This window comes from Chinchilla lanigera, unplaced genomic scaffold (genome assembly GCF_000276665.1).
Source record: "Chinchilla lanigera isolate Chin_1 unplaced genomic scaffold, ChiLan1.0 scaffold00143, whole genome shotgun sequence".
NCBI lineage: Eukaryota > Metazoa > Chordata > Mammalia > Rodentia > Chinchillidae > Chinchilla > Chinchilla lanigera.
This window is the reverse complement of record NW_004955544.1, coordinates 2,947,865-2,963,440: the sequence shown is the minus strand read 5'-3', so window position 1 is coordinate 2,963,440 and position 15,576 is coordinate 2,947,865. Positions and strand designations below refer to the sequence as shown.

At 43.7% G+C, this 15,576-nt stretch overlaps 1 protein-coding gene across 1 annotated transcript in view; it reads left to right on the top strand.

Moving 5' to 3' along the window:
- Clcn4 (chloride channel, voltage-sensitive 4) overlaps positions 1–15,576 on the top strand; it is a 77,642-nt gene that overhangs the window by 36,539 nt on the left and 25,527 nt on the right. Inside the window, exons 6-11 of the mRNA XM_005411399.2 lie at positions 2,133–2,255; positions 8,129–8,335; positions 8,457–8,537; positions 9,710–10,255; positions 13,181–13,367; positions 14,320–14,718. Coding sequence (XP_005411456.1) covers positions 2,133–2,255; positions 8,129–8,335; positions 8,457–8,537; positions 9,710–10,255; positions 13,181–13,367; positions 14,320–14,718 — 1,543 coding nt within the window. The remainder of the gene's footprint in view (positions 1–2,132; positions 2,256–8,128; positions 8,336–8,456; positions 8,538–9,709; positions 10,256–13,180; positions 13,368–14,319; positions 14,719–15,576) is intronic.

Here is a 15,576-nt window from a genome sequence, read left to right as displayed (position 1 = left end):
TATTTTCCAGTTCTACCATGTTGTATGTAGCGTGAATCAATCCTTCCTTTTGTGGTTGGATGATCTTCCCTAGTATGACTAGGCTGCATTTTATTTGTCTGTCCATCAGCGGATGCACACACACCTTTTTGGCTATTATAAATGATGTTCCCACGAAGCTTTGTGCACAAACTTTTCTGTGGGCATATATTTTGTTCACTTGGGTATAAGTGGGACTGTTGGGTCAAATGGGACCTCTGTGTTTAACCTTTTGAGGAGCTGCCAGAACGTTTTCCAAAGCAGGTACAACATTTTACATTCCCACCAGCAGTGTGCGAGGGTTCTAATTTGTTCTCCTTCTTGCTGACCCTCATTAGTATCTGTTTTGCCTGTAGCTGTCCTAGTGGGTAGGAAGTGACATCTCACTGAGGTTTCAGTCGGCATCTCCCATTGCATTGTCTGATCACATTAGAGAGTTTGTTTCTGGGCCTGCTATGAAGACAGCGGCTCCTATTTGGGAATATAGTGGTGACCTGTAGGTCCAGTGCATCCTTCATGGCAATTAGAGCTTCAGGTCTTTATACAAATCTTAGCTCAGGAAAGGGTTAACTTAATTCTATTTGAATTTAGTGGTTACCCAATGGCTGGGGTCATTGGTGGATCAGAAAGCCAAGGAAGCTAGGTAACCAAGCTTCACGTTAGGGGTGACGGGAGGATTGATCACACTAGAGCTGTGCTTGGAGGATCTGTGTAATCTTATTTAATGCCTCCTTCCTCCCCCACATTTTTCTGATGGGCTTACCGCAGCTGAGGACATTTGGAATGCATCTCACCATTTTGCTAAACCTCTTTCTCAGTGGAATTGAAAATGTAGTCCTTCACATCACAGAAATAGACAGGGATCTTGAAATCTCACACGTTCTCAGGGCTCTCCATTACTTCCAAAAAGAAATTCTCTACTTGGGCTGATGGAGATGAAGAGGCTGAATTGGCTGGACACCATATTTTATTTCTTCTCTCCTATTTGCAATATGTGTTTTGGGGGAAATACGGTCATCCATCTTTTCAACTGGTTTTAAGATTTATACTTTGATTCAAAGAATTACTGTTCACAAGACTGAGAAGTTATTTTTAGCTTCTAAAAAAGTACATATTTAACTGCATGGAAGGTATTCCTCAGTCCAATTTCTCACCACATAGGGTGTGAATATATATGTGTTTGCAGCACCGTCCCCAGGAATGTGTTTTTGCATTTAATAGGCACACATGTGGTTTGGCCATGGCCCGGCTTGTAGGTAGTCTCCCCTCCCTCTCTTGAGTAATCCAGATGGTGGTAAGAAACTGAGGCCTCGAGAAATGAGGTCTTCACTCACTAGATTGGGTCCTTGACCCAGAAGACCCCAGACTGTGTGTTTGGTTCAGAAAAAAATTCTCCACAGATCAGACAATTTGGAGTAAATGGCTCAGAGAAATTTTCAGAAGAAGATGATTAGAGGTTCCACTCTAATAGTGCCTCTGAAATGTTAGTATCTGTCAGAATCTCCTGGAGGGCCTGTTGAAACACACTGAGCTCTGCCCCAGCCCACAGTGTCTGATTCAGCAGGTCTGGGGTGGGGCTGACAATGTCTGTTCCTAACAGGTGATGCTGATGCTGCTGGTCCACGGACCACACTTGAGGAGTTGGGCTCTAAAACACGGTTCCAACGCTGCTTTGTTGGTTGTGAGGTTGCTTGCTGTGGTACGGGTGTGGCCATAATGAAAGCTATGAGAGACCAACCCACCGCAGACAAGACAAAACAAATCTTCCAGAGTCTCGGGGGCAGAGTTTTCTGCGTCACACCTTTTATTAACTCTAGTACAAGTGGTGATTATACCCCTGGATCATTCAGGGTTTCCATTACTGCTGAGATTCACCTGGTAGAAGGTTGGTGTAAATAGCTCCTGGTGGAACACCCAGTGCTGTTTGTGTGTAGTGACTGTAGCAATAGCAACAGCTGATAAAATCCACACTGGCCCTTTTGTTTATGCAGGACAGGGACAAGCCTGCTCAATCCCATCAAAGCTTTGCTCTTACGGTGAAGGGGTGGGGTTGGGTATGTTGTTTGGGTTTGCCGTGTTCATGTTTTCTTCCTTGTTTTGTGTTTGTTGTTTAGGGTGCCAGTGCTTACATTCTGAATTACTTAATGTACATCCTATGGGCGTTACTGTTTGCATTTCTGGCCGTCTCTCTGGTGCGGGTATTTGCACCATATGCCTGTGGCTCTGGTATACCGGAGGTGAGTTGTGGCTAATTTTTTTTTTTGTACCAATAATAAGAATAGCAAACACTTCTATAGAATTGTTGTTCTAAGCCCCATTCCAAGCATTTGGCATCAGTTAATTAATTGAATCCTCACAATAGGCCTATGAGGTAGGCTGCTATGAGTCTTCACTTAATAGTGGAAGAAACTAAAGCACAGACAGGTTAAGGAACTTGCCTAAGGTCACCGCACTGGTAAGCTTTGAGTTGAATCCAGCAGTCTGACTTCAGGATTAGTACAGTGTATTCAAATTTTTGCTCCATTGCATCTCAGAAGATTAAACCACTGTCTTTGGAAACCAGGCTTAACTCTTAAAGCCTGTGGAATCAGAGTTCATTAACCACCCACATAAATGTGGCACTGCAATAACTCATGAGGTGCGTCTATGATGTAATGTGAGCAAAGTCAACAGTGGAGGACTGTTGCGAGAAACTTTACTGGTGACTAAACTCCTTTGCTACATTTTGCAGGTAATAGTGGCCTTTACAGATTAACTCCACTTTTGGTGCATACACTAAAAATGAACCCCTGTAAATGTGGAGGTTTTGTAAATAGGTTTCAGCACTTTCATGTAACCAGCGTCTGAGGAAAGTGACTTTACTGATCAAGAGGGATGCCTGAGACTGAATTTAAACCTGGGGGAGCCTAATGGGCACAATAATGATAATCAGGCTTGTTTCCAAAAAGGCTCAGACAACACGAATTTTAGCCTGAAATCGTGATAAAAGTTTTTGTATTTTCATTCTACTCAATGCAGTTCAGTTCTCCTTTGGGTCAGTGTTTCAGCAGTGCCCATAGCCAGTGGAGAGAGTGAGTTTGAAGACAAAGCTATGGACTGATTGTGACAATGGATCTACACCCTTTTTGGTGCCTTCCGACGATGACACTTGTCCAGGCAGTTCACAGAAAGGGCTGGAGTAATTCGAAGATGGTCACAGAAAACATTCAACATGGTCCTGTTTCAGGAAAGATAGAAACAAAAACGTCTTACTATGTCATGCTGAATTTTCCATGGTTTATTTTCACATACTGCTTCAGGAACCCCAAAACAAGCTATATCACTATTCTATTTCCTAAGTATAGCCAGTCTTGCTATAATGAGACACATGCAGTCAGAAAAATCACCATGCTATACAAAATGGCACAGTAAGACCCACAGGGTAATGGGCAAAATGGACTAGGGGACACAGTCCTCAAAAACTCCCTCTGTGAAGCTGGGCATGGTGGTGCACACCTGTAAACCCAGCCCTTGGGGAGCCGAGGCAGGAGGATTGCTGCATGTTCCAGGCCAGCCTGAGCTGCACTGTGAGTTCAAGACCAGTCTGAACTACATAGCAAGATCCTGTGTCAAGAAACCAAAACCAAAACCAAACACAAACAAAACATCCTCAGTGATACATATGAAAAAGCAACCTGCTAAACACAGTAGCACGGCTGTACACATGTTAAATTGCTAAGACACACATTAATGCTACAATAAATATGTCACTTAAAACACCTTGATGTTTGCTTGTGGAAGTGTGCATCAGAAGGGCTATAGCTCATGAGTTACTGTGAAGAGGTGAGAAGAGGGAGCTCATCAGCTGTGGTTGGCTGGGATTCCCAGCACATGCATGAGCCAGTACATGTTTGAGACATGTACATATGTGCAGTTTGTGTTGTTGTACAGGACCTGGTTCTACTTGGTGCAGTTTTCTGCATTCACTTTTTATTTCTTCTACAGACAACCGTGTATATACAGACATAAAATCTGCATTATGCCCAAATTCCTCCCTAATGTATGAATAGCGCTGGGACCAATTTGCATTTTCAAAGCAAGTGTTACAGCAGGGCTGACTATTTTATTTGCTAACGAAAGCCCAATGCACTCTTGACAATAAAGAAGGATAGATCATCACTGGTATCCCAGTTTATGACCCGATTGCCCACCAGTAGGTGTTTTTGAATCAAGCCTTTGCAAAATAAGAAGATGGGCAGTAGAAAATTGGTGGAAAATCTAAAGCAGCAACCAAAGGAATGATGAGCAATCCTCTCTTCCCCTTCCAAGAACCAGAGGTGTGTGGCTCAGCTGGTGATCTTACAGACAGACAGGGAGTTTAAACAGGAGCTCGGTCTATGAGGAGCTTCTCAGACACTTCTTCTCCAAAGTGGATATCTTTATTGGTGACAGCTGAACTCAAAGGAAATAAAACACTGAGTTGAGCATTTAGGTTTATTATGTGACAAAAGGACAAGGAACACACTGATGGATGAAAATAAAAATTATGTCTCGTGGAGAAAGTAGGCTGCAGAAGAAGCTGTAAAGTACAATTATGTTTATATAGAGTACACAAAGAATCAAACTGACAACAGATTTTGCTAAAATGGTCGAGAAAGGCAAGTAAATGATTGGAAGGATAAAGGGAACGACAAGGTTCCACTGGGGAGGCAGCGAGGGCTTTCGAAAGAATCTGCTCTTCTATTTCTTGAACTTGGTAGTGAGTACCTGGGGGATTGTGTTTATCAACATTCTTTTAATCATATAAATGCGTAATAGATTCTTTTCTCTATAAAACTATTTACTACAGTGTTTTTAGGATCAGGAACCAGTGGAGGTTTTATAATTGAATTTGGTTACTTTGACTCAACAGTAGCCAAGTTTTCTCCATTATTACAGCAGAGCGGGAAATCCTTAACTAAGGCTGCAGTTTGCAACCACTGAACCCTCTACCACTGAGCTACCCCCCCAGCCCAAGGTACATTTTTTAAGTTCTTCATCCTCCCAGGCATTTCCTTCCAAAACATTTTGATTACTTAGAATGAAAATTCCTTTGACAACATTTTAAAAATGTAAATTTAGGTAATTTTTTTTTCTGTAAGAAACGGCCATGTAATTTCTATAAATTACATTCCAAAGAAACACGTGGTTTCTTGGACTTTGGAGTTTAGAAAGAACTTGGTAAGGATATTTCTCTTTTATTTCTGTTGCTTCATCAGTAGAAATTGTTATCAGTTATATAATAAATCACCGTGTCTTGGGTGATGTTTCTGTTCCTTACAAAACAGGAGCCCTTAGACAAATATTTATCAAACAAAAGGAGTTCTGGTTTTAAGGGTAACTCCATGAGTCACAGATTTGCTGTAATACATCTTGTTGAAGCTCTGCTTGCCTCAAACTCTGTGAATTCAAATGAGAGCAAGTGATTGGATTTTGGCATCTACTGGGAATGAATTTGCCTTCTTTAGTTCCTAATTTGATCATGACAATTTTATAAAATCATTTTAGAGAATTACAAAATACCTATTACATTGTTCAATTCACCACATGTCATGGCTGGCAAAGGCTCAGGTAATTTAGATGCTTGTAATTTTCTAAATGGTATTACGCTTTTTAACTGTACCCTGGGGTCCAAATCCATATTAACTAACTGACAAAAAATTATGGATAATTTTATTCAAGGCAACACAAAAGGGCAGGATAGTGGCAAGCATAATAAAACATCCTTTAAATAAAGGGATCTGAGATCCCCAGAGCACAAGCTCAATTAAGCCAACTACCACTAGTTAAAGACTAGTTTAACCACTGCTAGTTCGTTTGCCGTGAGTTAAAGTCTAGCTTAAGAAACGCTATCTACCTATAGCTAGAAGACCTCATGTATGTTCTATAGGAAGGTGCTCAAGGAATTTGTTGGGGAAACACACGAACACACGTGCTAGTGTGCTTTCTCTTTCTCTCTCCCTTTCCCTCATCTCCCACTCCTCTGGAATTAAGAAACAGATCTCTGTTAATAATTCCTGAGATGAAAATGGTCCTGTCCTCAGCCGTTTAGAATTGGAGGATTAGTTTGCTTCAGCGCTGTCCCTTAAATATTGAGAAATTAGGAATGCCTGTACTGGTCTTTTCAGGAGTGGAGCACTTTAAAATCACCTGGGGATGCTGTAAAACTTCCTGCACCTTAGCTGTACTTCAGATAAATTACATCACATCTGTGTGTGGAGAGCCGGTTTTCCCTCAACTCTTTCGAATTCACCCAGTGATTCTGAGGAGCACGAAGGTTTAGAAGGATTCTAGCAGCTATTTGAAAAATTACTTACTTGGCAGATCAGGGCCCACAAAGAAGGATTTTGAAGTTAGGTAAATGACACTGATAAGAGATAGCACTGTCTTATTGTGTATTACACAACAAGAAAACAGAAATTGACTAGGAATTTCATTTTCTGACTCAGTATCTAATTAACTTATGATAGGGAACTTGTAAGTAGCTGGCTCAGCAGTAAATATTCACTCCATTTTAGCCTATTTGGGGAGAGACTGGAGGTAGAAAAGTTACTTAGCCATTGGTGATGCTTCTATTTAGAATAGTGGACTTCAATATGCAAAGTTAATCACTGAGATAAATATCCAGTTCAGTTCTAAATGTGCTAATCAAAGACTCAGGTGCAGCTGTGGGAAGAAAGTCATTACGTGGCACATACAAAATGAAGCAAGTTTAACAATGGAACAACTTGGTTCTCCTTGCAAAGCCTTTCCCATACAAGAGGATAGGAGTCAATGGAAGAGAAGGGGTCCTCGTTCTTTCAAGCATTTTTACATCTCCTTATATTGTCTTTTTTGTTTCTTTTTTTCCAGTACCGGGAATTGAACTCATGACCTTGTACTTGCCCAGCAGGTGCTGTGCCGCTGAGCTAAATCCCCAGCCCCAAAAGAAACCTTTTTTTTTTTAGTGGTCCCGGGGAATTGAACTTACGACCTTGCACTTGCCAGGCAGGTGCTTATGCCACTGAGCTATATCTTCAGCCCATAAATTATTTTAGTCTATGTTTTGTTGGTTTTTTTTTTTTCCAGTACCAGGAATCGAACTCACAACCTTGTGCTTGCCAGGCAGGCACTGTGCCGCTGAGCTAAACCCCCAGCCCCTATTTTTATATCTCCTAAAGGTGCTTTACTAGAATTTTGAATAACTTCATTTTCTAACACAGTGTTAAGAACATTAAAATTAAAAAAGGAAAGATTTGAATGGTAAAAATGGCATGCTGTCCTGAGCAGTGTGATCAAATCTCTTGTCATCCTGTTTTGTTCTGCCTGGAACATGAATCATCCCTTTATCCATCATATCCACAAAGTAAATGCTACCAACTCATTTAACACTTAATGATTATCTTGGCTATAATCAAGAGGTGGACTCTCACAGCATTACGGTACTTGTGTTCAAGTCATTCTTGTTTTACTCAGTAATGGGTTCCCAGAGCACAAGAGTAGCGATGTCAGCAATTGGCCTATGTGAACAAGAAGCTGTAAAATGGTTCTTTTAAGTGAAAAGGTGAAAGTTGTTAATTTATGGGATAAAAAAACGGGTGCTGAGCTTGCTAAGATCTATGGTAAGAATAAATCCTCTCTTTGTGAAGTTGTGAGAAAGGGAAAAGACTTTTCGTGTTCATTTTGCTGCCCCACCTCAAACTGCAAATATTATGGCTACAGTATGTGGTAACTGTTTAGCTGCAATGGCAAAGGCATTAAATTTATCAGTAGACGACATGAACAGAAAATGTGTTCCAATTGTTATAATTGTTCTACTTTATTATTAGCTAATGTTATTGACTTCTTACTGTGCCTGCTTTATAAATTAAACGCCATCATGGGTATGTATACATAAGAAAAACCAAAATATATATTAGGTTTAGTAGTGAGTTTTCAGGCATCAGCTGCAGTCTTGGAATGTATCTGTTGATATATTATTAAATTATAGACAAATCAAAAACTAAAATAGTCTCCTTTCTTCCTGATTTAGTGACTCTAGCTCAAAGGCACAGCTCTTTTGCTAAGCATGGATTGAAGCAATTCATTCCCCTTACTCTCCATCCTCTTTCAGATAAAGACCATTTTGAGCGGCTTTATCATCAGGGGCTACTTGGGAAAGTGGACCCTGCTAATCAAGACGGTCACCCTGGTGCTGGTTGTGTCCTCTGGCCTGAGCCTTGGAAAAGAAGGGCCTCTGGTGCACGTGGCTTGTTGCTGTGGCAACTTCTTCAGCAGCCTTTTCTCCAAGTATAGCAAGAATGAGGGCAAGAGGCGTGAGGTGAGCTGGCTGAGCTTCTACCTGCAGGGGAGGCTTTTCCTCAGAGCTCTTCCTCTGTTGCCTGCATGGGTTTGCCTTCAGGGATGGCCCAAGAGTCGACTTAGAACCCTTTGTCTTATAGGTGCTTTCAGCTGCAGCTGCTGCTGGGGTCTCCGTGGCATTTGGTGCTCCCATCGGGGGTGTGCTCTTCAGTCTAGAGGAGGTGAGAAGGGGGCAATAAGGCGTATGTGGATGGCTGGTAGGCTCATGTGGATGAGCCTGTATTTCCTACCCTCAGAAGATTAGATCCATACAAGTATTGAAAAAGGTTTCTGCAGTTAATTAAAGACCCACAATTTCCACTGTTAAATTTATTTTCAAATGCTGTTTTAAAAGTTGCCAATATAACTCTGTGGAAAGATTTACAATATTCTCTCTTCCTCATAACCAACATAGGTTCTGCCTTGGTGTTGGAACCAGAATGGATCATCTCAGAGGTTGGCAAGTGTTTTCTGAAAAGGACTTGTGGGCCACACAGTTTGTGCTATGGCCAACCAACTTTGCGATTGTTAACAGAAAAGCAACCAGATGATGTATCCATGAACGGGCATGGCTCTATGCCCCACAAACTTTCCCCACAAAATTTGGAATTTATAAAATTCTCACATGTAATGAAAACTGTTCTTCTTTTGAATGAATATTTCATGTCACAAGTTATTTCTTTTCCAACCATTTCAAAATGCAAAAACAATTCTTAATTCATGTACAATACAAATGGTATATTCCTTGGACCAGAGGTTTCCATTCTTGATCCATTCTGTTTACTATAGAATCAAATCCAAAGTTTATTTGCTTTTAGGAGGACCTTTGTGCCACAAACAGCATTATAAATACATGTAGTATTTAACTCTCTGTCTTTCTCTCTCTCTTTTGGGGGTAGTGTGGATGGAACCCAGGGCCTTGAACATGTCAAACACACGCTCTACCCCTGAGTTACTCTCCAGCCTTTTATTAATCTTAAAAGTGTAGCACAAACCCACCTTCATGGGAATCCATGGCACTTTTTGTCATAGTTAGATTCCTTTAAATATCTTTGCTGGTGCATTTTGGACACAGTTAAAACTAGGTGAAGTGAATGTGGTCCACCTTTGGTCTTAGCCTGTGTCTTTCATGCCAAATACCGCAGGCAATGGTAATGACAATTTTGAAGATCAGGGCCAGGGCCAGCTGCCACATGACTAAGACCAAAGGCGGATCACACTCAGTTCACCTAGTTTAAATTGTGTCCAAAATGCACCAACAAAGATATCTGTTGGGACTGCTGACCCAAGGGGGAGAAGGCTCTGAGCTGCTGTTTCTCTGGCCAGCCTATGATTGTCTACTTCTTTGTCCCAGGTCAGTTACTACTTTCCCTTGAAGACCTTGTGGAGGTCATTTTTTGCAGCCCTGGTGGCAGCCTTCACACTGCGATCCATCAATCCTTTTGGGAATAGCCGTCTGGTTCTCTTTTATGTGGAATATCACACGCCCTGGTACATGGCTGAACTCTTCCCTTTCATCCTGCTTGGAGTCTTTGGGGGTTTGTGGGGAACCCTCTTCACTCGATGCAACATCGCCTGGTGCAGGAGGCGCAAAACCACCAGGCTGGGAAAGTACCCGGTGTTGGAGGTCATTGTGGTGACAGCCATCACTGCCATCATCGCCTACCCCAACCCTTACACACGCCAGAGCACCAGCGAACTCATTTCTGAGCTGTTCAATGACTGTGGGGCCCTTGAGTCTTCCCAGCTCTGTGACTACATCAACGACCCCAATATGACCCGGCCTGTGGATGACATTCCAGACCGGCCGGCTGGGGTCGGGGTTTACACTGCCATGTGGCAGCTGGCCCTGGCCCTGATCTTCAAAATTGTCATTACCATATTTACCTTTGGCATGAAGGTAAGTGAAGGGGAAGGAAGATGGGGGCGTATGTCTTTCTGGGGAGCACCCTATTCTCCAAAATAAAATTACACGAGGGGGAGGGAACTGACCTTTCTTGAATGATTTATTTCCTTGACATTCTTTTAATCAACAGGAAACAAGCCTCTTAATAAATACAAACTTGTGGAGTGGAAATTTTAATCCTGTTTTACAATCGAGAAGGTTAAGACTCAGGTTGTTGGTGACTTGGTCAGACCTGCAGTTTATGGGAAACAGAGCTAGGTATCAAACCCACCTCAAGCCCTCCCAGACCAGGTGGTAAGCACAGATTTACCTGCTGGCTGGGTGAGTGCAAGAGGTGGAAGAAGTCCAGGGTTGGCCTTGTTTGGATTAGTAAACATGCTTTCCTCACCCACTGTATCCTGGGACTAAGTTTGAGGGACTCAAGCTTAATATAGACCTCTACCTTGGAAGAACCCACAGGTCCGGGAGAGATGCAGGTAAACGTGGTTTGGAGACTGTGTGGTCTCCACACTGCATGTCCATCTCGTGCACCATGCCAGTGCCGCGAGACCATAAAGTGAGCACGTCCTTGGCCTGGATAAGTCTGGGGCCGTGGCAGGGGGACGTGGCGTACATCCTCATACTTTCTCCTCATCCCCCACGTCTGTACTGGGGATTGAACCCAGGGCTTTTGCATGCTAGGCAAGCATTCTGTAACTGAGGCACACCCCAAGCCCTGCACACCACCTCTGGCTGGTCAGGTCCTCTCAAACTGTGTATGATCTCACATGCTTCCATTATCATTACTAAAATCAGAGAAGACAGCTTCTTTCATTCTTTTAAAAAATGCTCTGCTGAATCAGTTCAGACATACTTCAGAAGCGCTTCCCAAAGAGCTTTTTTTTTGGTGTTGCCTGACACTGAATTATTAGTGCTTTTAATAGTTTTTAAATTGGGGTAAAATTTACACAACATAAAATTAATCACCTGAAAGTGTACACTTTATTGGCATTAAGTGCATTAATGATGTGGTACAGCTGACACCTCTGTCTGCTTTTAGAACATCTTCATTCCCCCCAGAGGAGACCCCATCTACATTAGTAGTTGTTCTCCTTTCTCCCCTCTTCCTAGCTGCTAGCAGTCACTCACTTGCTGTGTGTCTCTGTGGATTCACCTGTTGTGGACCTTCCATATAAATGGGATGGACGTCTTTCACAGAGCATGGTGTTTTCAAGGTTCACCCATGTGGTAGCAGTGTTTTATTCCTTTTCTTGGCTGGATAGTATTGCATCCGATGATGGCTACTCCACGTTTTCATCCACTCGTCCTTTGATGGACATTTGGGTTGTTTCTATATTGGTTGTAGTTTTAGAAAACATTTTATTAAAATATATTATTTATATAGAGATATGCACAGGTAAATTTTCACAAAACGTGTGTTTGTATAACCAATACCCAGGACCAGAAGCAGAGCATCATCTAGTCCCCAGAGCCCCCTTTTCTGTTCCATAAGTATTCCTTTCTTCGTGATATTTCTATTCTCTGCCTCTCTCTCTGCCTCTCTCTCTTTCCCTCCCCGTCCCCTCTCCCCCCCTTTCTCTCCACTAGGGGGGATTAAACCCAGGACTTTCACATTAAGCTCTATTCCCAGCCCTTTTTTGTTTTTAGTTTTGAGACAAGATCTTGCTAAGATACCCAGGTTGGGCTTAAAATTGTGTTTCTCCTGCCTCGGCCCCCCCAGAGTGCTGGAATTGCAGGCATGCACCACCCTCCTGGCCTGAATTCTATCTTTTTAAAAAGTCTAAGAGATGGTGGGCTTGAGTGCATAGTAGTCAAACACAAACTCGAATTTGTGTCTTAAGAACAAGGATGGGTGGACTTGGTCTAACAGCTGACTGGCTTGGATCAATTAGCTCCTAGCAAAGGGATTTCATTTTGTGTCCAAGGAAGATGCTATAGTAGTAGCATATTTTGTTACTTTTTGAGAAAAGTCTACTTGGAAGTAACAGAGATTCAGTGACTGGAATAAGGGGATGCTCAGAAAAGAACAAATTGCCAAGGAGTGCTCTAAACTCTAGAAATTGCACGTGTGGATTGAAACTTAATGTCAGTTGTGTTAAGGATCTGCTTATATGCTCAGATTGCTGACCACAGGGGCAGACAGAAAGGCAGCTGCTGCTCAGGATCCATGGTTATGTGAAGTCGCCCTGAACATGGAGCCAGGCATATTCTGCAGCCCGTTCTATAGCAGGCGTGTTCTGTATGACCATCAGAGAAACCAAATGCACAGTATTCTCACTCAACTCAATAGAAAACATGCTACCACCAACACTTCTTCAGTTATGTAGTCTATAACCTGGCTGGAAATATCAGAATATGTCCTTCATTAGGAAGAGGGACCCTTCCTTCTGCTCTTTCGGACAGCCACCATTCAAGGGGACAGTGAGCCCTTGAAAGGCTCTCTGGAAGATCAGGGGAAGCCGTAATGATGCATTCAGCTTTTCCCCCCTTTTTACCTGGGAACAGTAGCAGGCCCTTCTTTTCCATTTTCATGCTGTGGCTTGACATTTAATTTTCAAAGCCAGTCTGAGCGACACAGCAAGGAGAGCAAGAAAGTGGTGAGAGTCTCTGGTGACAGATGCACACTTTGAATGTTATTTGCAGTGGGGCTTATCATTCTTTAATCCACAGCAGGCACACTAGCCAGCTTTTGAAGGAGAGGAAATCAAAGTGTCGAACTGTATTCTGTCCAAGTCGCAGTAGACTCTACTGACTAAGCAGGTCATATCACTTGTCCCACCTTTTCCCAGCTGAGCTGTTTTGAAGAGTAGGCTTCAGTCAAATGCAAGCTTGTGGAAGGGGACCTTATTTCCTGGGGTTTGGGAGGTCAGAACTTGGCCTCCTTCCCTCAGGCTACTTTTCTCTCTGTGTTCTCTTGAGATTCCTTCAGGGCTTTTCATCCCCAGCATGGCTGTGGGAGCCATGGCGGGCAGGATGGTGGGGATTGGTGTGGAGCAGCTGGCTTACCACCACCACGACTGGATCATCTTCAGGAACTGGTGCAGACCTGGGGCAGACTGCGTTACCCCAGGACTTTATGCAATGGTGGGAGCCGCAGCCTGCCTAGGTATGTTCACAGGTGTGGGCGTGGAGGAGGAGGGGTGCTGATCCAGCTTAGGACTGGCAAGAATGAAGACATGGGTTTGCTCATTGGCATTACTCAGCATAAGCTAGGTTGTGCTGTCGTAACAAGTAAACTCCGCCATGTCAATGGCTTAGCGTGTACCAAGCTTTTGTTCTGTTCACTAGAAAGAGTAGAATAGAAAAGAAGAAACATGAGTTAGCAGAAGATTTTTCCACGTAGCCGTTCAGAGGCCCAGTCTGATTGAATCTAATCTCCACCATCTAACAGCTGTATACACTTGTTCTCAATCAGGAATGATTTTGCATCCTTGGGACCCCTGGAAAGTTTAGAGGGACACTTTTGCTCATTCCACTTGTATGTAGTGAGTAGGGCTCCAGGGATGATGCTAAACTTGCTGTAGTGTACAAGAGAGTCATGACAACAAAATGACCCAGTCCCAAATGTCTCTAGTACTGAAGTTAAGAAACTGGATTAGCCTTTTTAGAAGATTAGAAATCAGTTTGGATTCTCTTTCTGGATACTAAGGAATCCAAAGATGTGTCCCTCTCCAACCTAATCCCTCAAAATCTCTACAATTTTCCAACTTATGTTTTGCTTCCTCAGGCAGAAGCCTGTATAGGGTATGTAGGCGCCACTCACAAAAAAGCCAGGAATGTGGCCTGGGTTAATCAGTAACCCAGGGTCCCTCATAGGACAAGAGCCCCTAATCAGATGACTTACAGCTCTTTGATGCAAGGCTGAGTTTCATAGAGCTGGTGTCTCTTCAAGGATTTCCAGCCTGGTCAGCAGCTCATAGGAACCTCTCATTGGAGCAACATGAGGAGAATCAAGAGAGTGTGGCTTGAGTTGCATTTGCAGCCCGTGAGCCTCTCCACAAATCATGCCCTCATGAGGGTACAGGGTTAAGCTTTAGAATCTCACTTTTCCTTTGCAGGTGGAGTGACCAGGATGACGGTATCACTGGTGGTCATCATGTTTGAATTAACGGGTGGTCTGGAGTACATTGTGCCCTTGATGGCGGCGGCTGTCACCAGCAAGTGGGTGGCTGATGCCTTTGGGAAAGAGGGCATCTACGAGGCTCACATTCACCTGAATGGGTACCCGTTTCTCGATGTGAAGGACGAGTTCACCCATCGCACGCTGGCCACGGATGTGATGCGGCCCAGGCGGGGAGAGCCTCCGCTGTCCGTGCTCACCCAGGACAGCATGACCGTGGAGGATGTGGAGACGCTCATCAAGGAGACAGACTACAATGGCTTCCCTGTGGTGGTCTCCAGAGACTCTGAGCGCCTCATTGGGTTCGCTCAGAGGAGGGAGCTTATCCTTGCAATAAGTAAGGAGAGGGAGGTTCACATTTTTCTAAGCAGTCTTTGTACCCCTAGAATTATCAAAGGGGTTCAAAAGAATGTTGAGGAAGGCAGGTGCTCTCAAGCTTCAGTGCAGATCTGTCACCTGGGATCTGCTTAAAATGTAGATTTGATTGAGTAGGCCTGGGTGGGCCGAGTCTCTGAACCCCCCCACCCCCCAGCTTCACATTCATGCCAGTGCTGCCAATTCCCAAGGTTTCAACCCAAATCCTGGGATAGATGTTCCTGGCCAGAGAGTGACTGCTATGTGTGCAGACCAGGGGGCAAGCTGCTGCTGCTACTGCTGCTGTTTTGGGGGATTATTGGTTGAAACTGAGAAATAAGAGGTGGTGTGAGATCCCAAAGTGGCCCATGCCGAGCTGGCCTCAGATCTGTGCTTTCGGGCAGGTTAGCCACCTCACTTAGGTGGTAAGGTCTTTCCTTGTACCTTTGCTAGCCACTGTACATGTTTTTGCTGCACTGAATGAATGATGTCCCATTCCACCAGACAGAGGCCCACCTGGGTTAATGAACAGCATTGATGGATGTCAGTTCTGTGTGATCATTTTCTCCTTACATTTGAACTGAAGTCAGCACCCCCGGGGGAGTGGGACAGGCTGTTCAATTGGGGTATGAGAGAGAGGGATGATTCCCAGGTGGGGCATCCTAAAGACAGGTAGCCCAGAGAAACTGACGTGCTGGATCCTTCAAAAGGGGAGTAGGAGGTAGGAGGATTGCAAAGATAGAGGCAGAGGGGCTGGGAATTTAGCTCAGTGGCAAAGCGCCTGCCCGGCAAGCGCAAGGTCGTGAGTTCGGTTCCCGGTACCGGAGAAAAACCAAAAAAA